At 40.8% G+C, this 23,724-nt stretch overlaps 3 protein-coding genes across 3 annotated transcripts; 2 read left to right on the forward strand and 1 right to left on the reverse strand.

Annotated features, from left to right (window-relative positions):
• The first annotated feature begins 13,977 nt into the window (after nt 1–13,977).
• On the forward strand, nt 13,978–16,138 carry LOC127761213 (nuclear ribonuclease Z). The gene is made up of 6 exons (XM_052285466.1): nt 13,978–14,506; nt 14,620–14,715; nt 14,821–14,934; nt 15,301–15,369; nt 15,464–15,538; nt 15,833–16,138. Exons 1-6 carry the CDS (start codon nt 14,027–14,029, stop codon nt 15,905–15,907), a joined length of 909 nt encoding a protein of 302 aa, XP_052141426.1. The 5' UTR covers nt 13,978–14,026; the 3' UTR covers nt 15,908–16,138.
• LOC127761212 (pectate lyase-like) lies at nt 16,080–19,506 on the reverse strand. The gene is made up of 4 exons (XM_052285465.1): nt 19,146–19,506; nt 17,735–18,437; nt 17,050–17,256; nt 16,080–16,622 (listed from the first exon to the last, which is right to left on the reverse strand). The coding sequence occupies exons 1-4, from the start codon at nt 19,358–19,360 to the stop codon at nt 16,404–16,406; spliced, it is 1,344 nt and encodes a 447-aa protein (XP_052141425.1). The 5' UTR covers nt 19,361–19,506; the 3' UTR covers nt 16,080–16,403.
• Nucleotides 19,507–21,513: 2,007 nt separating this feature from the next.
• On the forward strand, nt 21,514–22,912 carry LOC127761359 (NAC domain-containing protein 23). Its single transcript, XM_052285640.1, has 2 exons — nt 21,514–21,688; nt 22,326–22,912. Exons 1-2 carry the CDS (start codon nt 21,514–21,516, stop codon nt 22,910–22,912), a joined length of 762 nt encoding a protein of 253 aa, XP_052141600.1.
• The last annotated feature ends 812 nt before the right edge of the window (nt 22,913–23,724 follow it).

The following is a 23,724-nucleotide window of genomic DNA, read 5'->3' on the forward strand; positions in this document are numbered from 1 at the left end:
ACTAACTATACCAGCTGGACGCCCTCGACGTCTCTATTATGAGTTGCTGGATTTTGTAAGTATATCGTTTAGTTAGATTTCTTACTATGTCTCCTTTAATTAATTAGGTCCTTGTATATAAGTAGACTATAGAAAATAATATACTCCCTTTTATCGTTGTAGAATAGAGATTCAAAGGGCCCGACGGCGGGGGGTTTTCGATACTGGATTCATCGACCCTCGGAAAGTAAATGTCGCAATACTCGACCAATATCCGCAAGCCATAGAGGACAATCTCGTCCATCTCCTGAAGGCGCAGCATTACAAGACGTTCATACTGTTGCCGTACAAGACAGAGTTAGTTTAATTTTACTGTCTTCCTATACCAAATTTCATTCCCGTACGAACTTGCTAAGTGTTTCATATGTAATGCATCACACGCACATTGCAGATTCCACTGGGTGCTTTTACTCTTCGACCTGTTGGCCTGCACTGTCAACGTATATGACTCAATGGATAAAAAAGAGTCTACGTTTGACAAGGTTTTCGAACTTATAGACAGGTACCGTCATAAGTTCCTCTGTTAATTAAGAAAATCTTATTATGTTAATTGCTACTACGAATCATAGCTTTAAACTCCATGTAGGGCTTGGTATCGGTTCCGTCATTTGGTCCGCGGCAAATGGAGAGAAAGACTTAGGCGGAAGTTCAAATTTCCTGTGAGTACACATGCTCTACATTTATATTTCTCCGATTCAAATACATACAAGTGTATATTAATTAGATCTCTCGTTGTTTGTCATTTATTTGTAGTGCGCAAAGCAAAAGCAGGGAACTAACTTGTGCGGCTATTACGTGTACGAGTATTGCCACTGCCTTGCAGACCAAATCATCACCACAAGAGAGCTCGATGTACGTACAAATAAATTCAAAATTTCATTACGTATCGATTTCTTGTTTAATTACTAATCAATTTCATACATTCATATAGTTTATTCGCATGAGGGATAACCTGACCACACACAAGGAATTTATCGCGGCGGTTCAAGAACAACTCATGGGATTCATCAACGAACAAATCCTTGATCCCAAGGGTGAATTCTACTACGACGAAAATACAATTCATAGGTCCTTAGCTTCTGAGCTAGCGACTACTACTACGTCGAAATCGTAGCTAGCTAGGACATATAATGGATTGTAATTAATACATGACTACATATGTTTCTATATGCATGTGTACACATTTTCTATAATGTAAATATATTTTGGTCATATATATATATATACATATGCATTTGCATAACATATATATGTATAAATACATATATATTATGCATGTACATATGTATTGAAACATATATAAATATAATATAATATATATATATATATATATGCATATATATGTACTGAAACATATATATGCATGGTTTATATATATATAAACCATGCAGCAACAGGGCCATGAAAAAAAAAAGGTCAGCTCGATCTTTAGTCCCGGTTGGTAACACCAACCGGGACTAAAGATGGCTCAGCCGGCCACGTGGCTAAGCCATCTTTAGTCCCGGTTATTTCACCTGGGACTAAAGATAGCGATTTTTAGTCCCGGATTGGTAGTCCCGGTTTGAAAACCGGGACTAAAGGGGGTTACGAACCGGGACTACAAAGGGTTTCTCCACCAGTGAATAGAAGATAGATAGATAGATAAAACAATCAATATGGATTTAAATTATTTATTTAATTGTCAAGAATATAAAGAATTAAATTGATCATAAAATCAACATATATTTTTCAAAAATTAACACATGCGGATCCACGCATGCATGTAGCCCTCCATGAGGACGACACTCTGACGTATAACCATACATATTCAACCGAAGATACAAATCAAATGTTGTTTAGATTTTATTATGTTTGAGATCTCGACAACTTACAGAGAAAAGAGAGAGGAATTAATCTTGGCTGGTCGTTCAGGTTTGTGGTTTTATAATTAATCTTGGCTGTGTGTTTTTTTCCAATCATATATATGTAATGTTTTGTGTTTTTTGTTCTTTATTTAGATTGTATATGTATGCATATCTTTGGCTTTTTTGTTTGGATGAATCGTACGTAAAGATTTTCTCTCGTACGTGAACGCGATATTAGGAGTGAGAGACTATTTTATTTACAGATCTAATAATCTAACGGTCTAAAATAACGGGTTCACCGCTTTAAGTGAAAATCAAGAGTTAGATGTTTTGTTTTTTTAGAATTTCTATGATTTTTTTCTAATTTATTATAACGCCACGTGGCGGCGTAGGAGCGTTTGTAGAGTGCCACATGGCGATTTAAGAGCGTTTATAGGAAATTTTATGGACTTTTAGTATATAATAGATTCTTGGTTGCATCGACTCGCTTTTTTTATTATTCTTGAGACCTTAAATGTGCGGTTCCAAAATCGGCACCTTTGATTTTTCTCTGACAGTTGTTTAGTTATTTAGTTTTCTTTAGTACTGTCTGCAAATCAACTCCTTGATAGTACTGATATTGCTTGGGTGGCCCGACCATATTAATTTGGTTGACAGAGTTGTTTTTCAGATCCCGGGGACGGTGGACGTGATCCTCCCGTCTCACCTGCAGGGACAGACCAGGGACAGCAGGCTGATTAACTGCACCCAAGATCGAGAAATTTGGTGACTAGACGTAAAAAAAAAAAAGTCAGCACGGGCTGAATGAAACAGGACAACAAAATAATGTACCTAAAATATACTCCAAGAACCTAACACCAAGTAGCATTGTGCATAATTTTTTATTGACTATAAATTAAAGCTGATGCAAATTGTTGATGTGTGCATGTGATGCACCAAGTTTATTCAGATCACACACGTATAGTTGTACAGTACGTTAATTGGTACTCCATACTTAATTTTCTCAATCTTTGTTGCTCGATACGACGACACATATATGTAAACTAAGGCTGTAGGCCCGGTTGCTGGCCGGAGCAACCCTCCGGCGGCGACGGCGGCGGAGGGCGATTTGCCTTTGGAGCTGCAAGCAAAAGGGGAGAACAAATCTCGTTCGTCACATGTCCATGATGTTAATTACTTCCTCCATTTCATATTATAAGATTTTTTTAGCATTACCTACATTCATATATATATATATATTAAAGAACCTAGACATATATGTTTGTCTAGATTCATTAACATCTACTGTATATAAATATAGGTAATCCTAGGAAGTTTTATAACCTTAAACGGAGCTAGTATTAATTTGTGCGTGCACCGGTGAAGGAGGATCCGGCCGGATCGGGGCCGGAGAAGAAGAGAAAGGTGCTCACGAGGAGGAGTCGCCGGCGTACGGCCGCCGTCCACCAGCCCGGTCGGCGGCGGCGGCGGGACGGCGTCGAGCTTGCACTGGTAGCAACTCGTGGCCGCCAGCCAGATCGCCACGGCGAGCCGAACGATGGCGAGTAAACGGAGTCGCCGCAGCCGCGCCATCTGATATCACAATGAGAGAAGAAACAAGATTTTGGAGTGTCTTGTGTCTACTAGCTACTGTACTAAAATAGCGGCCCGGCTGTTCAGGATTTGACGACAGCAGCTTAATTACTCCCTCCGTTTCACGTAAAACCTAATCCTGAAGATTAATTTGGACATACGCTAAGTCCATATTCATTTTCAGAATTACTGTAATTTTTTTTCTACAAAGAAAGTAATTATTAACTCTCATCAAGTGTACACGCATGCCAAAGTTTATCCTCTCTGCCATGCTAGCTAGATAGAAGTGATCATTTATTCTTTTAAAAAAAATCACTAGTGATAATATCTCTAATATATCTCCGTCCCAAAATAAGTCAACATTTTATTAGGATGTAACACATCCTCGTACAATGAATGATGTATCACATTTTAGTACGAGGTTGACTCTATATCCAAATTTGTTATACTATGATGAGATATGTCACATTCATATCAGTCTAATTTGAAAATTCTCAATTAGGTTGAGCAATCTTCATCTTGGCACGTAGAAAAAGAGAACACGGTAGGAGTACTCCATTCGTCTCAAAATAATATATTATCTCATGTTCAAATTTCTTTCCATGTTATACCATCCATTCTAAAATATAAAAATTTATGGTAACCTAGTATTATACGAATATGAATATGGATGTGTCTGATACGAAGATATCCTTTTGTAAAACGACTCATCTCTTAGATAATTTTAGCTCAAAACCTACAAAATTTTAGCCCAACTTTTTTTAATCAGTAATAACATTTTGTAGGCAAAAAATTTAGTACACGTTGATAGTCCAAAACAAATAAAGGCTGACGTCGCGGGCCGGTGCAATCCGGCGGGCAGACCGGCTGCCGGTAGTAGTTCCGGCCTTGTGTGGATACTGGAGCTGCAAAATTAAAAAGGGAAAACAAATTGCGTCAATCGTCACATGTACTATATTCATCGCCCAAATTAAGATTCAGGTGTGGTGTTGACAGTTAAGCTAGCTAGGTGCTAACAAATACTCCCTCTATTTAAATATTGAACTAATCAACGTTATATGTATAAATGGAGAGAGGAGTATTTCATTGTTTTTAAATTTACGATGGTGTTGTCTTTAATTTGAACTGGACGTTTCGTTTGACTGTTTCCAGTTATTAAAAATTGAATACATATATTAAAATAACATCAGTCATGTGTATTATCTTTATAACAAAACATGTCGCAATGAAATAAACGACGTTCACATAGATCTAATATATTTAAGAACGAAGGTACACCTTCCATCCTTATAAATTATACGACGTCCTTATTTTTAGAAAAATCAAACTCGGTTACTTTTGATTAATAATTACACTAAAAATATCTATTATAAATATTATACATTACCATATTTGTATTTTAAAATACTTTTATGTGATACTAATTTTATAATTATTAATAATATAATATAAAATAAATTAATAATCATGACAACCATTTTTAAAACGGGATTTTTTGGCAACCATTTTTATTTTTTTTTACCGACCAATTTAGCTGGTAAACGTAAACTCTCGGTAATAAAAACAGAAATGGTGAAAATCAATTTATTAGCATAGGCGGTGTCTTAGGACGTCCGCCCATGTCCACAATTTTGAGACAATTTTCTTTAATAGCTGTCTCCGTATTGTGTTTTCGTCTTACCAGGGCCACTACTTACTCTATATTTTCAGAAACAAAAGTCAATTCCAACCATTTTCTATGTATTTCAATTCAAAAGTTAGTAACTCAACTCAAATGTTACTTAAAATTGGAAAAACAAATAGAACATACATGAATTTTTTTCCCATGTGAAATATTTCTGTTTAGAATCTTTATAGGTCATTAACCAGTCTTAATCATTAATATACGTCTTCAGCAATAAATCCAATTGCCACGTCAGGCTACATCATCAAAACCACTAGTGGTTACCTTGAGGGTTGCAGCGGAAAGTTTAGAAAATGCTTTAAAATAAACTTGAAGGAAACAATTTGTAATGTCTAAAAAGACAATAATTTAAGCTTGATAGTTGGTGATGTGGAATTTCCAATTACTTCATCCGTTTCACAATGTAAGACTTTCTAGCATTGCACATATTTATATAGATGCTAATGAATCTAAACATTATTATATATATAGATTCATTAGCATCTATATAAATGTGAACAATACTAGAAAGTTTTACATTATGTAATGGAAGGAGTAGTACATAACACATGGATTATTACATTGATGCTTCTTCAATCTTTGCATCACCCTTATTCAATTACAACTCAAATATTCAGCGTCTGAAATACATATATACTAGTATGTATTAAGCTTGGGACTTGGTTTATTATTATCCATCGATAATCCATATAGCAGAGCCCTAACTTGTCTGCATGGAAATTTGTTGACTGGAGACGTAGGGCGAACGACGTACGACGTCGATGATTCTGTTAAGGTTGGCCCTTGCCGGAGCAACCTTCCGGCGGGCAGATCGGGCGCCGCGGCGGGCAGAAGAACGGCCAGCGACAGATCGGTCGCGGAATGATCGGTCGCCGGGGTGAAGCTGCACGCAACAGTTAACGGGGAACCAATTAATTAAGGCGTAGCCCCAATAAAAAGTGAATTTTCTGAATGAGATCTCTTAGATTTTTTTTAAACGGACCATAACTAGTGGCGTCTGCAAAAATCGATGGTTATTTTTGCATGCGGCCCCTTAAGTGGCTCATTTTTGCATGTGGCTCACTTAAGCGCCCGCATGGAAAAATCGATTTTTCCGTACGGGCCATTTAAGGAGCCGTATGCAAAAATAAAATTTGAAAAATTTAAAATTAGTGTATCTCAGTCATATGAATTCCAAATTAGATGATTTTTTTTTAATGTTTCTAAAATCATGCTCTATCATGTTATTGTGTTCTTACTGCTATTATTTTGGGCATTTTTTCTTGTGACTTTGTTTTATCAATTAAAATTTTGAATTTCAAAACTTCAAATAATATTTTGAAGCAGTAATTGATTTCAGCTGAAAAAGTCATCAACAACAAAGTTGTATAATTAAAATCTATAACTTCTATTTTGGTCATTTCTTTATCCGACAAAGTTATTTATAAGATTGTTCACAAAATGTACATATCTTATAAACTATATAAGAGATATGTACATTTTGTGAACAATCTTATAAATAACTTTGTCAGATAAAGAAATGATCAAAATAAAAGTTATAGATCTTGATGAGTTATACAACTTTATTATTGATGACTTTTACAGATGAAATCATTTAGTATTTAAAAATATTGTTTGAAGTTATCATAATTTGAAATTCAAATTCAAACAGTTCAAACAAAGTCATATAGAAAAATAACCAAAACAAAAGTTGTATATCTTAATAAGTTATACAACTTTGTTGTTCACAACTTTTCCATTTGAAATCATTTATTGCTTTAAAATATTATTTGAATTTCTTATATTTTAAAATCCAAATTTTATATAGCTCAATCAAACTCGGATGGAGAAATGACCAAAAGAAAATTGGTAGATCTCCACAAGTTGTACAACTTTGTTTTAGATAACTTTTTCGTATGAGTTTATTTAATATGATAAATTTTGATTCAAAGTTTTGATATTTTAAAATTAATTGTTTTTCTCTCCTCATCCCTTCAAATTTTTTCATCTCCCCTCCCCTATCCAGACATTTTTACCTCCACTCTCCCTCTCTCTCTTTGTATCCTCTCCCCTAACTCTCTCTTTCTTTCCAACTCTCTTTCTCTCCTCTCCACTCCTCGGGCGGCGGTGGCTGGGGCGGCTTGGCCCGGAGCTATTGGCGATGGGGGGCGGAGCTAGCGGCGGCGGCGACCTAGGCGACCTAGGCGACCTCAGCGACCTCGGGCAGTGACCTCGAGCGGTGGCGCCACTGCCCTCTCCTCCTCGCCACCGCCGCCAACGGCAACTAGGAGGCGACGGGCCAGATCCGGCCGCACCGGTCCTTGTCCCACTCGGATCTGGAGGCGGTGGGCCTCGTCTCGCCCGAATCCGGCGGTGGCCTTGGGCGAAGAGTGCCGCAGCGACCTCGGGAGGCGGGAGCGGCCGGTGGTGGGAGCGGCAGCGGGCGGCGGCGACAGCGGGGTGGGCCGCGGCGGGAGCGGGGGCGGGTGGCGGCAGCGAGAGCGGGGACGAGCGGTGGCGGGAGTGGGCGGCGGCGGCGGGAGCGGGGGCTGGAGGCGGGAGCGGGGGCTGGCGGCAGCGAGAGCGGGGACGGGCGGCGGCGGGAGCGGCCGGCGAGCTCGGGTGGCGGCTAGAGTTTCTTTTTTTTTTTGATTTTTTTTGGAATTTTATTTTTTTGGCGATTTTTTTCTCTTTGCATGCGATCGGCTTAACCACCCACATGCGAAAATTAAATTTATGGCCATCTTTGAAGAATATTAGGGGAGGACCTAATATCAAATAATAAGAAGGGGTGAGAGCTTCGAACCCAGGTCGTCTAGCCCACCAACTTGTGGAGCTAGCCAGAAGACCCCTGGGTGTTTCTCGAAAAAGAGGACTAGGCAATGGTATAATGTTGTTCCAAAAGAACGCTTTATATAATAATAACAATATATACTGGTATAAGTATGTGCTAAATCTAAATCGAGAGTACTCTCGATTTTGTCTTAACTAGCGATAAAATCAACGACGTCTTTATGTGAAAAGTGACTGCATGTACGCAGCACGTAATTAATTTTTTCAAACGGTCAAATCTTCACCAACGGTTTATATAAAGAAGAAAATATCCCATTTTAAGAAGAAAACAACAGGTAATTAATTAAAGGAAAAGGTCCAAATACCACCCTAAACTTTAGAACGAAGTCCATCTAGTACCCTAAACTTTAAAATCGAACATACAACCCCTTCAACTTTGTTATACCATCCATATTACCCCCTAATGTGGTTTTGAATGATGATTTATATATTTTGAAAGCTTAAACGAACAATTTGAATAACTAATATAACATATTTGCATATTATCAGTTATAAGTTATCAATTTATTCTTATACAGTGATATCATGCTATTATTATGTTGGTATTTGTTTACAAGTGGGAGTTAATAAGGATCAAAAAGAAACATTTAAGTTAAAATTTTAATATATATGTCCAAAGTATATGATATGTGATCAAACTCATCCAACTTATATACAAATTAGTAAAAACCACTATTGCAAAACCATCTTAGAGGTTAAGATGTTATATAAACGGTATTGTAAAGTTTAAGGGTTGTGGTTTCAAGGTTCAGGGTGCTAGGCGTATTACCATCCAAAGTTTACTTAATTAAACTCCGGGAGAATTGATACTCACGAGGAGGGACGATCGGCGGCGGCGGCGGGGGAATCGACGGCAAGTAGCTCTGCTGGCACAAGTAGCCGTTCGTCGCCGCCAGCCAGAGCAGCATGACGAGCTCAACAACTGCCAGCAGTCGCAGCCGTGCCATCACTGACGGATCGAGGACCAGTACGTTAATCGCAAGCTAGCTAGCTAGTACGCTTTAATTTGCTACTCGAATACTTCGATCGTTTGTTAGCTTACCCATTCGCTGCTTTGGTATCGCACTATTTATAGAGGGCGAGATGTAATTAAGACCACCATAACAATTGCGTGTTTAACGGGGCGGGCCTAAGCACAATTCAAGGAGTACCTAAGATTATTGATAAAAAATAAGTTTGTATTTATATATGTGAATGATCAAGAAAAAGATTGTATCCACACATAATGTAATACGTACGTATGTAATATTATTATAACATCAGTATTATGATATTATACTTGTCAAATATTGAGTTATATATTTTTGGCCGTCAATTTCTTTTATCCATTCGATCCATATTCTTTTTCGATGTCCCTTCACATTTTAAATACACAACCTTAAATTAAATATTGGACCCAATCTTTCTAAGGTTTATCGCCAGAGGTTGTGGCCGTGCATCATGGCATCCATGGCTGCTTATTGCATTATGGTTAGTGCGTCTGCAAGCCCCATGTTAGTCTCATCAGTCTGCAGAGTGAGAGGCGATGGAATTCCAAATATGGTGGTACTGCGACTCATACGGCCCCTCCATGATGCTCCATGTTGGTGCATTGTGCACTTGTGCAGTGCATCCCCTCCCATCCCGCGGTGAAAGTGGAGGGGCCGTGCGTGACTATAGTCTGTTATACTGTCGATGTGATATCCCTATCAGTAATACTAAAGAGGGTAGCATACGAGTTATAAAGTAAACAGTTGTAGAGATAAAATGTTTAGGTGACAAGTTCAGACCCTCTTGGCGAGAGGCAACCTACTCTTTTTAGGGATTATATCATCCGAGTGTATTATGTTGATCTGATGACCGAGTTGTGGTATTTGCCCTTGGAGGAGTCTACCTTTTTATATAGGTCAAGTGGTAGGGATACAAGAAACTTGACTTAGGCTTTCTTTAGTATTACAAAAGATAACTTAGTCGAAATCTAGAATCCTACCTTAATCGACAAGGAAACTCTAACAACTAAGATAGCATACTACTACAAATATCATTGTCACGGCCCACCTCCTATAGCAATCGGATATACTGGCCCTGTAGATACCTGGTACACATATTCTCCACATGTAGTGTGTTAGGCTAAGTCCAGAAGCTTGTTTAGCTTTTGCAACTCTCTCGTTTCAAACTACTAAATTGTATTTTTTTAAAAAAAACATATATTGCATATACATATATAAGTTTTTAAAAAAAATCAAGAAAAGCGTATTTTTTAAGTTTACAATAATTAATAGTAGTTTATTAATCATATGCTAATAACATTTCTCGTTTATAAATGGACTAAAAGCTAGAAAATTAATCCTCATATAAACGGATTAAATTTTTTTTTTACAAGCGGATCTCTTAACATGGCCACTTGTGAAAATATGTTTCTTTATAGGCGGGCATGTTAAGAGGCTTGTACGAGAAAATATATTTTTACAGTAAGTGGATTGTCAGCCACGTGAGAAAATCATGTCTCCTTGATTTTCTCTCCACCCTAAGCGTTAAAGCCAAAGTTCCCCCACTCCTCCACACATCCTCTCATCCACTCCCTCTCTCCCCCATCTCCTCTCCCCTTCTACTGGTCAGCGTCGGCACGCTGGCGATGGGAGCAACAACGACAATGCTCGGCACCTCCTCCTCTCTCCCACTTCCCCCTCTGCTCTCTCCCTTCCTCCCCCTCCCGTCCGGCCTCCTCGGTCTTGGTATGGAAAGCGGGTGGGAGCAACACGGGCGGCGGTGAACTTGAGGACACCAAATCTGGCGGCGTCGTCCTCAACTCAGGGAGGGGTGACAGAGCCTTGGGTGACGATAACGGTGGGCGGCAGCGAGCTCGAGGACAGCGGATCTAGTGGCTCCGTCCTTGGCCCCGGGAGAAGTGACAGCGACATCGGGCGGTAAGCTCAAGAGAGATGGGAATGGTAGCTAGGGTTCCGGGAGATATAGTCTTGGGAGTTTGATTTTTTTTTTGGAATTTTTATTATTTTTTCAAAGTTTGATTTTGCATACAGACAGCTTAATGCTCCATATGCAAAAATTCTATTTTTGCACGCGGTTCGCTTGGAAAAATTCTGATTTTCACAAACATACAGGAGCACGCGACAAAGCTATAGCGCCAACTTGCGAGAATGTCTTCTGACCGTATGTAAAAATTGCTTCTGTGCTAGACTAATAGTAGCTTTGCGCTGGATGGAATTTATTACGCCGTGTTTAGTTTCAAAGTTATTCTTCAAACTTCCAACTTTTTCATCACATCAAAACTTTCCCACACACACAAACTTTTAACTTTTCCGTCACATCGTTCCAATTTCAACCAAACTTTCAATTTTTATGTGAAATAAACACAGAGTGGGAGGAGAGGACTACATCAGTGTGTCGCAGCAAAGCCAAGCGCATATAGCAAGGAGTCAATGGAGCAAAGACTGACAGTCAACGGTCTAGTCTTCGTTCTATGCACGGAGAAAAATTTGGCACGGACGGTCGCATGCGCAGGCGCACTTAGCTACAAAGGGAGAAATCTGCAGAGAGCAACAAGTGCGCATATGGTAAAATGGCAATCTCTGTTAGATATGTTGATTAATTCTCTTCCCTGTATAAGTTTATTTTTTAAGAAACGAAAGCTCATAATTATTTATGCAGATAGGTTTAGAAACATACTATACATGAGTGATTGCCCTGCTTAAATTACAATATAACGGGGATACACAACTACTCAATAATTTAAAAATAAGCCTCTTTTCAGAATGGGCAGTATATATTTTTACTCAATAATTTGCAGAGAAAAGGACTAGCTAGAGAGAAGAGAAAAAATTTAAAAACGAGTCAATTCTGCGTTTGTCTTCAACGTCGATAGCGAAATGGTGCTCAACGCTGGTGGCTATGGAAACTCAAGCTATTCCCTTTATCCCGAAAAAAATAAATCTAAAACTGGATGTGACATACTCTTTTAGTACAATGAATCTGGACAGAGGTATATCCAAATTCATAGTACTAGAATATGTCACATTCAGTACTAGAATATGTCACATTCAGTACTAAGTTGGTTTTTTTATTGGACGGATGGAGTAGGTGAGCTACATGAGAGAAAGCCTTTTGCACAATCCCAAAACCGGGCCTCACACTGTCAGACAGGAACAGGAGGTTCAAGCGTTGACAAATATTACAACGGAAAGCTTCAGCTACACGACATGAGTTTTCCACCGGCACTTTTTACGAAGAAAATCAATGCAAAAATATTGAAAAGATTAACTAGAGGTCGCATCCATATATATCTACGTATACAATTCATCGGCGACGGAAGCAGTAAAATTAAGCATGGCGAGCAGCATAATAAACCAAGGGGCAAACTTGAATGATTTCTCCGTGAATGGTAGGCTGAGATCACCATAACAAAGCTTGAAAACTCTAGCGACTACCTTGTGAAAAAACGCCGCTGGAAAGCAAGAAGGAGAAATCGATGAAGGCCCGCGCAACCTTTATTTACACAAATTTGGAAGCATCCCATCCAATGGCTAGGAGCAGCATGCAACCTGGGTGATGCATGATGACCACTTCAAGAACAAAAAAGAGGAAAAAAAAAAAAACGAGCGAGCATGCATGAGAACATGCACTACAACTGTGTTACGGACTTACGGGGAGCTAAGGTCCCAACCCTTCTCCAGCAACGAGTCACCGGAGGAGGAATTAGAGAGAAGGTGAGGCTAGCGTAGCAGAGATTCGGGAAGGAACAAGAGATCAAGGCTGGGAGATGATAAGGTCGCTCGTATGGTAAGGTTTCATCGTAGGGTTTTCAATTTCGAAATTGGTCTTTTTTTTTTTGCTGGGGGCCCGAAATTATCAAAATTTTGAATTGTTTTGCTGAAATTATTTGAAATTTCAACTGATTTTGAATGAATTTGAATAAAATTTGACCAAATTCATAAAAATTACAAAAAAACCAAAAATTTTAGGCGAGATGTGAGTTTGCCGGTGAGGGATTCGAAATTTTGAAATGAAATTTCAAACCCTGTTCATCGGTTGCGCTGATAAATCAAAGCCAAAAGGCCCAAAACCAAAATTTGAATTTTCAAATTTAATTTTGAAGTTGATATTAAGATATTTTTAATATAGTTTTTATCAACATCGACTTTTAAAAACATATATATAAAAGTTTTGCCTGTAAATTAATTTTTATTTCTTAACAAGGCAAGCAGTTTAGGCTTATTAGGCAATATATGATAACCGATGAGATCAGTACCCTCCCAAGGCCGCGAGGAAGGGCATCGTACGTCCACACATTCCATACATCTATCATTCGACGGTCAATTGGACTCAAAATTGGGGTGTAGTAATCTGACATTCTGCTAGCTTTCTTCAATTTGTTTTTTTTTTCTCAATGTGTTTTAGAGAACGTTCGCACAGAAACATCAAGAAGTGTAGAGCCAAACCGAGATTGATTGCCCCTTCAATCGGGTATGTCTATTCCAGCTGCTACTTCACCTGCACTGCAATTTCTTGCTGCGAATACTTAACCCTATGAATCTGAGAGGGTGTCAAGATAATCTTGCATTTGTGGCTTCGACGCGACGAAGACGACGAACACTGCCTGATTTTGATGGAGCAAAAGCTGCCATTTCCCAATGGGCACAGCAAACTGTTCGACCGAGGAATCTCTACCTCCAATGCCGATGCAACCTCTTGCACCGACAGCAAGCTGCTCGCCGGTGCCGAGGAGGAGCCCTTCTTGATGTTGATGTTATTCCAATATACACGCATAACCGGTAATGTCGTAAGCTAATATATTGACGTGCAATCCTTTTGCGTGTTCGCGAAAAACCGGTAATGTGGTAAGGAACCAAAAGCTCCCACATGTGTTCACCCTTCCAACCTCTTACAGGCTAGATGTTGAAGAAGCATCCTGGGCCGTTGGATATCAATCCAACGCCTAGCAGTAGTCGACTGAGTAGACATTGACTTGGGCCGTGCCCGGCCCGGCCCATCGTGCTTCGTGCCAAAACGGGCCGTGCCGGACCAACCCCCCCACCACGGCGGCGGCGGCGGCGGCGCCATGGCGAACAGCGGCAAGTCATCGCCGGCGGCGACCTCCACCACCGCGCCGCCACCGGGTCGGCCGAAGGCGAAGGCGCCGCCGCTCACCGTCGAGGGCTACCCCGTGGAGGGCATCTCCATCGGCGGGCAGGAGACCTGCGTCATCTTCCCGACGCTGAGCTCCGCCTTCGACATCGGCCGGTGCCCGCAGCGCGCCGTCTCGCAGGAGTTCCTTTTCATCTCCCACGCCCACCTCGACCACATCGGCGGCCTCCCCATGTACGTCGCCACCCGGGGCCTCTACCGGCAGCGCCCGCCCACCATCTTCATCCCGGCCTGCCTCAGGGACCCCGTGGAGCGCCTCTTCGAGCTCCACCGCTCCATGGACCAGTCCGAGCTCAGCCACAACCTCGTCCCCCTCGAGATTGGTCAGGAGCACGAGCTCAGGAGGGACCTCAAGGTGAAGGCCTTCAAGACCTACCACGCCATTCCCAGCCAGGTGAAGGGTTCATCAGTTCTTGGTAGTTCTGGATGAATTGTTCTTGATTGATTGATTGATTGATTTGGTCGGAAATGTGTGGTGAATTTGGTTGAGATGTGATGTGATTGTAGGGGTATGTGATATACACGGTGAAGCAAAAGCTCAAGCCAGAGTATCTTGGCCTCCCTGGGAGCGAGATCAAGCGGCTGAAGCTATCAGGTGTGGAGGTCTGTAGTTTTTTTTTTTTTTGATATTGTGGATGTCTGGATGAAATGGATCACAATTCACAATTTAGTGATGTTGTTGATGCTGTGCGTGGTTCTGTTTTTCAGATTACGAATACATTGACGGTGCCTGAGATTGCTTTTACCGGAGATACGATGGCAGATTTCATTCTTGATCCTGATAATGCGGATGTTTTAAAGGCGAAAATTCTTGTAGTGGAGGTATTGCTTCTTATCGTCTATATGGTTAATTTGTTGTCAATTGTCATTGTTACTATTCAGCCTGAGTGAAAAAAAGGATGGAAACTGTTTATTCAAGCACGTATATCTGTATATTACCAAGATTAATTTTATCAACAGAAGGAAAAGCAACAGCCTTCGCTTTTCAGGAGAGATTGATTCCAAATCCATATTAACTGATAACTGAGTACCATTTTTTTGTGGAACCAATTGGCAGCAATTAGTGGGAACTATGTTGCCTGAAGCATGTTTCAGTTTCCATACTGAATATTTATTGTCCTTCTTCTCCTGAAGAAAATTTAATTATCTCCAAATTTAACTTAGTGAAATGTGCTCTGGAAATTGCAGAGTACTTTTGTTGATGACTCTGTTACAATTGAGCATGCAAGAGAATATGGGCACACCCATCTGTTTGAGGTTATTCCCAAATTTTGCTTGTTTCATATTTCTGTGGAAGAACAACATTTCACCTAGCATTGCTAATTTTGCCCTTATTTTTTTATGTATGCAGATACTGAATCAGTGTGACAAACTTGAAAACAAAGCTATTCTGCTAATCCACTTTTCTGCTCGTTATACCGCAGAGGTGAGCTATCTCTGTTGTAATCCAATTTAACTTATATCATTTTATCCTGATTCAATTAGTAATATGTATGCTTTGTTTCAACTCTGTGGATTTATTTTTTGTTTGAAGCAAGTTTCACCAATATTGTTAATTTTTAATGCCATCACTATGAGCAGGCAAAATGTGCCACTTTTCTTGCAGCATATCCTCCTTTCCTCTTAAAAGGAGACATGTTTGTATTTCATTCTTTACAAGTAAATTTGTTATTGTCTTCAAGTTTTGCTCATCATAAACGTTTCACCACATCCTTTTCAGGAAATTGACACAGCAATCAATAAGTTGCCACCCTCTTTCAGAAGTAGAGTTCATGCATTGAAGGAAGGCTTCTGACAAAGATGAAGTGATCGAATCAGAAATGAAGCATTCAACCTTGCTCTCGATGCACTCATGTACCAAGAACTCAACAGGGAGAGTTTTGTTCTACTATTTTTTTTGGGATCGACTCCTTAACTCTCTTGAGTCCTGAAACATTTCTGTAGCACCCCCCTTCACACACCGAACATTAACAATATTTTACATTTTTTTTGGTCATTGGTGATCGCAAAGAGCAATCGTTACATCCATGCTGTATTACATTTTTACATAGAGATAGTACATGTCGTGGATAATCCCTGGCCCCTCTTGAAAATACGCAGATACGAACATGCCAAAATTCACTCAATTTCAAGACAAAATGGACAGGAAATTTAACCTGGCTACCCTTCCATTTGTCACCCTTCTATGTCGTCCAAATGTTTAATTTTCTTTCCCCATTATATTTTTTTCTTGATGATGATCTCCGTGGTCGCTCAGCTGCATGCCTACGTGACGTCATCTCGCCGGCGGATCAGCACGGCTCGCCGGGCCGGCAGGAGAGCGCGCCGGCGAAGCGTGTGAGCCTCCTGACGTAGGAGCCTGGCTTGGGCTTAACCATGTCGGAGCCCTTGACCTTCCTGTTGATGGCGCCGTTGGACGCCTGGAAGTAGGCGCCGTTCATGAACAGGTCTCCATCCGAGCGCCACGCCCAGTTCTTCCACTCCCACTCCGGCGCATAGTGCCTCGTGATCTAATCCATGACAAACATCAACTGTTTAGATAATGATATGGTCTCTAAAATAATATAGTCGATGATTTTCCTTTTTTTTTATCGACATGGTATTTAGAGTACAATGGTATTGATTTTCGCGTATCGACACGATCTACGAAACGCGAGACTAGTAGGTGCTACTTCCTCCGTTTCAGCTTATTTGTTATTCTAGCCAATTTCCCATAAACAAGTGGAAAATTACATCGTTACCTCATTAACTACATCCTAATCATTTCCCAAAGCTTATTTATTAACCGTTGTGCACGGTTGTATTGATAAAGGTTAGAGATGGAAAGCACTCTCTAAAATATTTTGCAATCCGGAAAACGATTATTACTATTTTGATAAGAAATTTCAACGCTAGCTAGAATGATAAGTAATCTAAAACGAAAGGAGCTAGTAGTACCAGTTTGGCGGCGATGTTAGGAGGGGCGATGTATCGGTTGCCCTGGCTGAGGATGGTGGGGCTCATGCCGCCGCCAATGGCGTACATGAGCCAGTGCGTGTAGTCGTTGTTGACGACATGGAAGAACCCCCACCGGCATCGCGGCATCCGCTGCACGAGCCCGCGGCCGAAGTGGTTGAACGCCACGGTGATCTGCATCACCTTATCCTGCAGGTAGGGGTGATAACGGATCAAGATCCATGGTTTTTCTTTTTCACAACTTTAGGTCAAAAACAAATAAAATTTTAGCTCACCCTGTTTTAAACTCAGCCCTCAAATTTCGTAAATTTAAAAAGTTAGACTAAGGAGGTGTTTGGATCCAGAGACTTAACTTTAGTCTCTGTATTTAGACACTAATTTAGAGTATTAAATATAGACTACTTACCACACTAATTACATAAATAAAAGCTAATTTGCGAGATAAATTTTTTAAGCCTAATTAATTTATAATTAGAGAATGTTTACTATAGCATCACATAGGCTAATCATGGATTAATTAGCCTCAATAGATTTGTCTCGCGAATTAATCCAAGATTATGGATGGGTTTTATTAATAGTCTACGTTTAATATGTATAATTAGTATCCAAACATCCGATGTGATAGGGACTTAAAAGTTTTAGTCCCATCTAAACATGGTCTAATTACCTGTGGGTACGAGTCGCTGGCGCCGAAGAGCATGACGTCGTTGTGGTTGGTGAAGTGGCTGTTGGAGATGGTGACCCCCGTGGAGCCCTGCACGACGTCGATGAGGCCGTCCTCGCACATGGACATGGAGACGTGGTCCACCCACACGTCGGTGGCGGCGAAGAGCGAGATGCCGTCGCCGTCGGCGCGAGTGCGGGGGCCGATGTGCGTGGGCGAGTCGCGGACCGCGCCGCCGTCGCTGTGCTTCACGTCGTGGACGTGGAGGCTGGTGATGATGACGTTGCGGGCGAACTGGACGGTGATCCCGGCGCCGCCGCGGGCGATGTGCACCTGCGCGCCGCGGCCGTCGATGGTCTTGTCGCTGGCGACGAGGAGCTCCTGCGTGAGGCGGATGACCATGGACCGGGCGAAGGTGATCCACAGCGGCGCCGCCTGGATGGCGCCCCACCGGAGCGTGCCGTAGCGCGGGTTGGCGGCGTCGCCGTCGCCGGGGTCGGTGACGACGTAGATCTTGCCGCTGGCGCCGCCGGTGGCGCCGCGGCCGAAGCCCATGGCGCACCGGGCGAGCCGCTTCCGGTCGGTGGCCCAGTCCTTGCGGCAGCGCCAGCACCGGTCGATCGGGTTCGTCGCCAGGCACGGCCCCTTGTACTTGCTGTTCTTCCCGCTCAGCTCTCGCCGGAGAACGCCGCCGCGCTCCGTCGATCTACATCGTCAAATCAAACACATGGAGGGAATTAATGGATTCGTCTAATATCTCGCGAGGAAATTATATATCCCCTCATGCATGCATGCACCTTTTTCAATCAAATTCAATGCAAACGGCTGTTGAAAATTCTAAAAAAAAAATAGATATGGATTTTCATCCCTGGAAGGGATGTCCCCTTATTATTTGCATGTCATATAAATAGTTATAAAAAAATATGAAAGAAAAAATTGACAACATATGTTAATATAAAATATATCACTCCACAATCATGCGAGACTAAATTCAACTTTTATAAGTTGCAACAAAAGAATAAATTAATCTGAAAATAATAGTTATCGTAGATTTGCAGCTATATATTTTTATTTTCGTTACAACTTGTAGAAGTTGAATTTTAACTTACATGTTTGTGCAATCTATCTTACCAAATATTTTTATGATTGTTTAGATAGCACGCACGAAACGACAGGATATTCCCTCGAGGGATTAAATCACTTTAAAAAAAATGTTGACAATGTAGAGTACGGTAACAAAAGGATATTTCCTAGAGAGATTAAAACAGTTTTGTTGAACGCGTGTGCTTTTGTCATGCAACAATAATGGCAATCTACGATTCCATCCCTCGATTTCAAACTAAATTCGAACAAAAACTTGAAACATAATACGAATTCCGACAAAATTTGAACGAAAATTGTGTGAATGGCATGCCTTATGACAGCGTGGTTGAACTCGTTGGTGACATTGAAGGGGTCCGGTTTGTACACCTCCCTGGCCGCCGCCTCCGCCGCCACCCTGCGCTTCTCCCAATGCTCGTCGAACTCGCCGATGCCGGCGTTCGACACGGCGGCCGCCGCCGCCAGGAACACGCCGGCGACGAGGAGGAAGGAGCCGGGCTTCCTCCACTGGAGCCTCTGGTCATCCATGGATATATATCTTCCTATATATTATTCTCTTTGTCTATAACTATATACTATTTGTCATGAAACTTTGTTTCTCTTTTTTCTTTTTCTTGATTGTTTAAATAAAAAAACAAACTTAATAGGGTTGGATTTTTTTGGGAAAATAAAAGAACCCTATTGCTAACGTGCGTGGATTGAGAAAGGAGAGGGTTATATATGGAGGATGAGATGGTATAATTAGAGAAGAGGTGTGAGGCGAGGAAATAGGCAAGAAAAAGCTCTGGGTTTTTTTTGTGTGTTTATGTGATTTAATTATTGGTGGTGAAGAAGCTTGTAAGAACTTGTGTGCCATCAAGTGACATTACTTTGTGTTTTTATTGTGTAATATTTGGCTCTCTATTCTTGGTAGGGAGAGACGAGGGCAAATGGTTCAATTAATAATTCCTTTTCTTTTTAACGAGTACACGTAAGTTTTGTGGATCATTATACTTACTTCGGACAAAAAAAGTACTTCGTATAATCTAGTATAGAGCTTGTCCAGATTTATAGTTCTATTATACTTCCTTCATTATATATCTGTATTAAGTTATATTTATATTGGGATGGAGAAATTACTTAAACACCTCTCAAATTAAAGGTCTAATTGTGTTCAATTCGTCCCCCAGTTTATCTCGGGATTGGACACTGTCATTGACGTCGTCCTATTTCTCTGAAGCTGAAAGATAAAGACCACCCAGATCGTGGAAACCGATGATGAACCAAATTAAATGGGCAAATTCTTCTTACTACTCTGTCTCGTAAAAAGATAAGTTTTAGATACGAATCTGGATAAGTATGTGTCCAGATTCATAGTTAAGATTAGATTTTTTTTTTAAGACGGAGGGGTAGTTTATACAGAAAAAGTACCTGGGTCTTTTCATCACGATCTTTGAGAAGATTGTAGACCTCCGAGTGATCATAACACATGGCATCAGGTACAGCTTTGGGATTCGAGGCGAAAACAGAATTAAATCACAAACTGATAAACAAAATGCAAAAATTTGAAATTTTTTTATGTTGATCGTTGAATAGGCAAACTGATCGTGCTGCACCACCACCAGTCGTGTACGTCACTGTTGGCCTTCGGGGTAAGCAGGTGTGTGACAATTAGATACCGACGTACCTCTAAATATTCTTTAAAGAAATTATAAACGTGTTCGAGATTGAATATAGAATCTCGGGTTGAAACCACACACCCCTTAGCACTACACTATCAAATACATCTCCTCTTCTTGTATCAACGTGCTTGGTAGAGCCAAAATATTGGATAGGCATGTACCTGAAATGTGCTTTCATATCATAGATTTGACACGTGCGGTGCTTGCATTTACGGCTAATTATTCTTTTAATGGTAGACAATGTACCATCGATAGCTATGCGTTCGTGGTAACTTCATCAATCTCAAAATATACTGACCCAGTCTTTCGGATGTGCTCATAGAAATATGATGTGCACGTGTACTTTCATACGAGTGAGTGTGCGTGTGTTGTGAGCATTTACGTTTGTACTGTGTTTCTAGAAAAATCTTTGGATAGGCATAAACGTGAAAGGAGCCCCCATGTGAGTTCACCATTTACGTGTCGTGGGAGCACAACACACCCTAGCTAGGACTGCGTGGTGCCACCAGGACATCGGTTTCTATCTCTTTTTGCATCTCTTTTCTCAACTCAACGTACACGCGTAAGAGTTGGTTTTAACTTTTTTTTTCCGTCCAAATTGCTGAAATTGCCAAATAGGACATTACATGTCCAATGAGTCCCTCCAAACTCGATCCGTTGGCAATGAAGCATCCGACGCAACTGCAACCTATACATATCAACCTGTATATCGTAGACCACCTGTACATATACAGAAGCGCACATAGTAAAGAAAGAAAAGAAAGAAATAAAGCATACTTTTAAGCGAAAACAAACAACGTAAAGAGCATGTCACCTTGTCGATTCTCTAAGGTGGTAGCAGGGTCCAGGGAATGCCATGTCATGCTATCTTATCCCTGTGCTTTGCACACAACTTTTTCATCACCAAATCCCTGAAAGAATCCTCCTATAAATACCACCCAATGGATCCATCAATTTCCCATCACAAAACACATAAAACTATCATCATCTTCCATAGCTACACATTCTATATTTTCATTCATGGCGATGACACCGCAGCTAGCATTTTCTCGCATGCCTCCAGGGTTTCGGTTCCAGCCGACGGACGAGCAGCTCGTCGTCGACTACTTGCAGAGGCGTACCGCTGCGCAGCCATGCGTTACTCCCGACATCACCGATATCGACGTTTACAACGTAGACCCGTGGCAGCTTCCAGGTGCTATATAGTATATGCACACTTTCATTTGCATGAGCCTCGCTATGTACGGTTCTCTCTACTTGTAGTAGAAATCAATCTAAACTGTTAATCTTATTTGATCGAATGGTTTAGATCTACTTATACTACGGTAGTAAAAACATGGATAGGTATTATCGTCCGAAAAAAAAATAAGGGTGGAGGGTATAGTCGTCATTTAGTAGTGACGAAACCCTTTTTTCTTTCTTTTTTGGCTTTTGTGATGCCAGCGCAATGGATGATCATAGAACAATTTAGCCAAGAAGAAAACATAAATAACAAAATAATTTCTAATCATTATATTAGTAAATTACTAATTTACCCTTAATAATATTGGTAGTATAATACTACCAGTAGAAAGCACCGGAGCATCGCTTTGCATACGAGGCAGGGCGGAGGCAGGCCAAGGACAGGTAAGGCTTAAGCCCTAGGCTTATTGCCTCCAAAATCATGGTTAAATTCTCTTAAATCATCATTTAAATTTGGGGAAAAAATAAATAACTCATTAGTAACGCCCTACCTTAGTCCTACTCTTAGATAATTTCTGGCTGCGTCACTGCATACCCAAGAGATTATTGGATAGTGCGATACTGATGCAACATATTGACGGTGTTTGTAGCCATGGCAATGTATGGATCAGATCATGACCGGTACTTCTTCACGATGGCGGCACGAGAGGTGCAGACCAGGCGAACGACACCGTCGGGTTTCTGGAAGCCCACCGGCACAAAGAAGACGATCTTCGTCGTCGCCGGTGAGCATGAGGTGCCCACCGCTGTTAAGAGGAGGTTCGTCTTCTACCTCGGCCACCACCAACCATCGGGCAGCAATAACAACAACAACAAAACATCATGGATCATGCATGAGTACCGTCTCATGAACTCTCCAAGAGCAGCAGTGCCGTTGTCTTCTTCGGTGAATCGTCTTCCCACTGATGATCTCACGGAAGAGATGGTGCTGTGTAGGATCTCCAACAAGGACCTGCCTAAACCACCCTTCATCCACAACGGCTTGTTGCAGTTCTCTTCAGTGGGGTTGAATGGTGATGGGTATAATTACTTGATCCTTGATCACCTTGAGCCTCCGGCAATGGAGTATCCTAATGTTGGCATTGGTAATGTTGATGATGCTGCTGCTGGTACTGATGATCCGGGTGACCTTGATGAGGAGATTGATGATAGCATGCAAAGAAACCATGGTGGCTAGAATTAACCAGTAGCATCATGAGTGAATGGTTTTGCGGGAGATTTGAGTTAAATATCAGACAATAAAATAATAATACAAAGAATAAAAAGAAAAACAAACCTGTATAGTTAGCAGGTTTTGATTCATTTCGTTGAACTTTGTGTGCTTGTTAGCTAGCCTATATACCAAACATGCCTTGGCGAGGCTTTCTATTTGTATATAGCTTTTTTTCTTTTTTCTATTGTAAGGTTCGAACTCTATTGAGTTGATTGAATAAACATTATGCAATTTATGTAACATATTGTCTATAAAGTTCTATTGGCATGCATATTCATATATAGTTACAGTCCTTTAGTTTTAAATTGAAATTTCATTTTAAAAGTTCATTATTTGTCATTGACAATAATGACAAAATGCTCTAGTATGTTGTTTCCATTTACAAATGGAAAGTCCGTTTGGTTTGGCTGTTACCGTCGAAACTTTCATCCAAATTGCCATAAATGCCCTTAGTAAATGTTGATAGCGAAATCTAAACAATAGTTCTGAGCAAAATTGGGGCTGACAGGGCCCAATTATCAACACCAGTTTATTTTGCCTCCATAAGCGGTCTTAACGCTGGTTTCATCCGAGGTGATGCTTACGTGATATTACAATTAGAAAAATAGATCATGAGTCGCACATATTGACGACGCACTCCTTTATCTCCCTATTTCATTCCTCCCCATTCTCCCTCTTCTCTCCAAATGGGCACGCCATGGAGCTCCTCGTGTGGATGGACACACAAAAAAAAACTTGTATAATTAGCTGGTTTTGATGCCATCTAACCTATATCC

This window comes from Oryza glaberrima, chromosome 2, assembly GCF_000147395.1.
Source record: "Oryza glaberrima chromosome 2, OglaRS2, whole genome shotgun sequence".
NCBI classification, from domain to species: domain Eukaryota; kingdom Viridiplantae; phylum Streptophyta; class Magnoliopsida; order Poales; family Poaceae; genus Oryza; species Oryza glaberrima.

Excerpts from the sequence above, each read along its gene's own strand:
- LOC127761359 (XM_052285640.1), top strand. The coding sequence starts at position 21,514 with ATGGCGATGACACCGCAGCTAGCATTTTCTCGCATGCCTCCAGGGTTT. Across the intron at positions 21,689-22,325 it reads AGACCCGTGGCAGCTTCCAG|CCATGGCAATGTATGGATCA; the intron begins GTGCTATATAGT and ends CGGTGTTTGTAG.
- LOC127761213 (XM_052285466.1), top strand. The coding sequence starts at position 14,027 with ATGGCGAACAGCGGCAAGTCATCGCCGGCGGCGACCTCCACCACCGCG. Across the intron at positions 14,716-14,820 it reads TGAAGCTATCAGGTGTGGAG|ATTACGAATACATTGACGGT; the intron begins GTCTGTAGTTTT and ends TCTGTTTTTCAG. Across the intron at positions 15,539-15,832 it reads CTGCTCGTTATACCGCAGAG|GAAATTGACACAGCAATCAA; the intron begins GTGAGCTATCTC and ends CATCCTTTTCAG.
- LOC127761212 (XM_052285465.1), bottom strand. The coding sequence starts at position 19,360 with ATGGATGACCAGAGGCTCCAGTGGAGGAAGCCCGGCTCCTTCCTCCTC. Across the intron at positions 18,438-19,145 it reads TTCAACCACGCTGTCATAAG|ATCGACGGAGCGCGGCGGCG; the intron begins GCATGCCATTCA and ends TTGACGATGTAG. Across the intron at positions 16,623-17,049 it reads CTAACATCGCCGCCAAACTG|ATCACGAGGCACTATGCGCC; the intron begins GTACTACTAGCT and ends GTCATGGATTAG.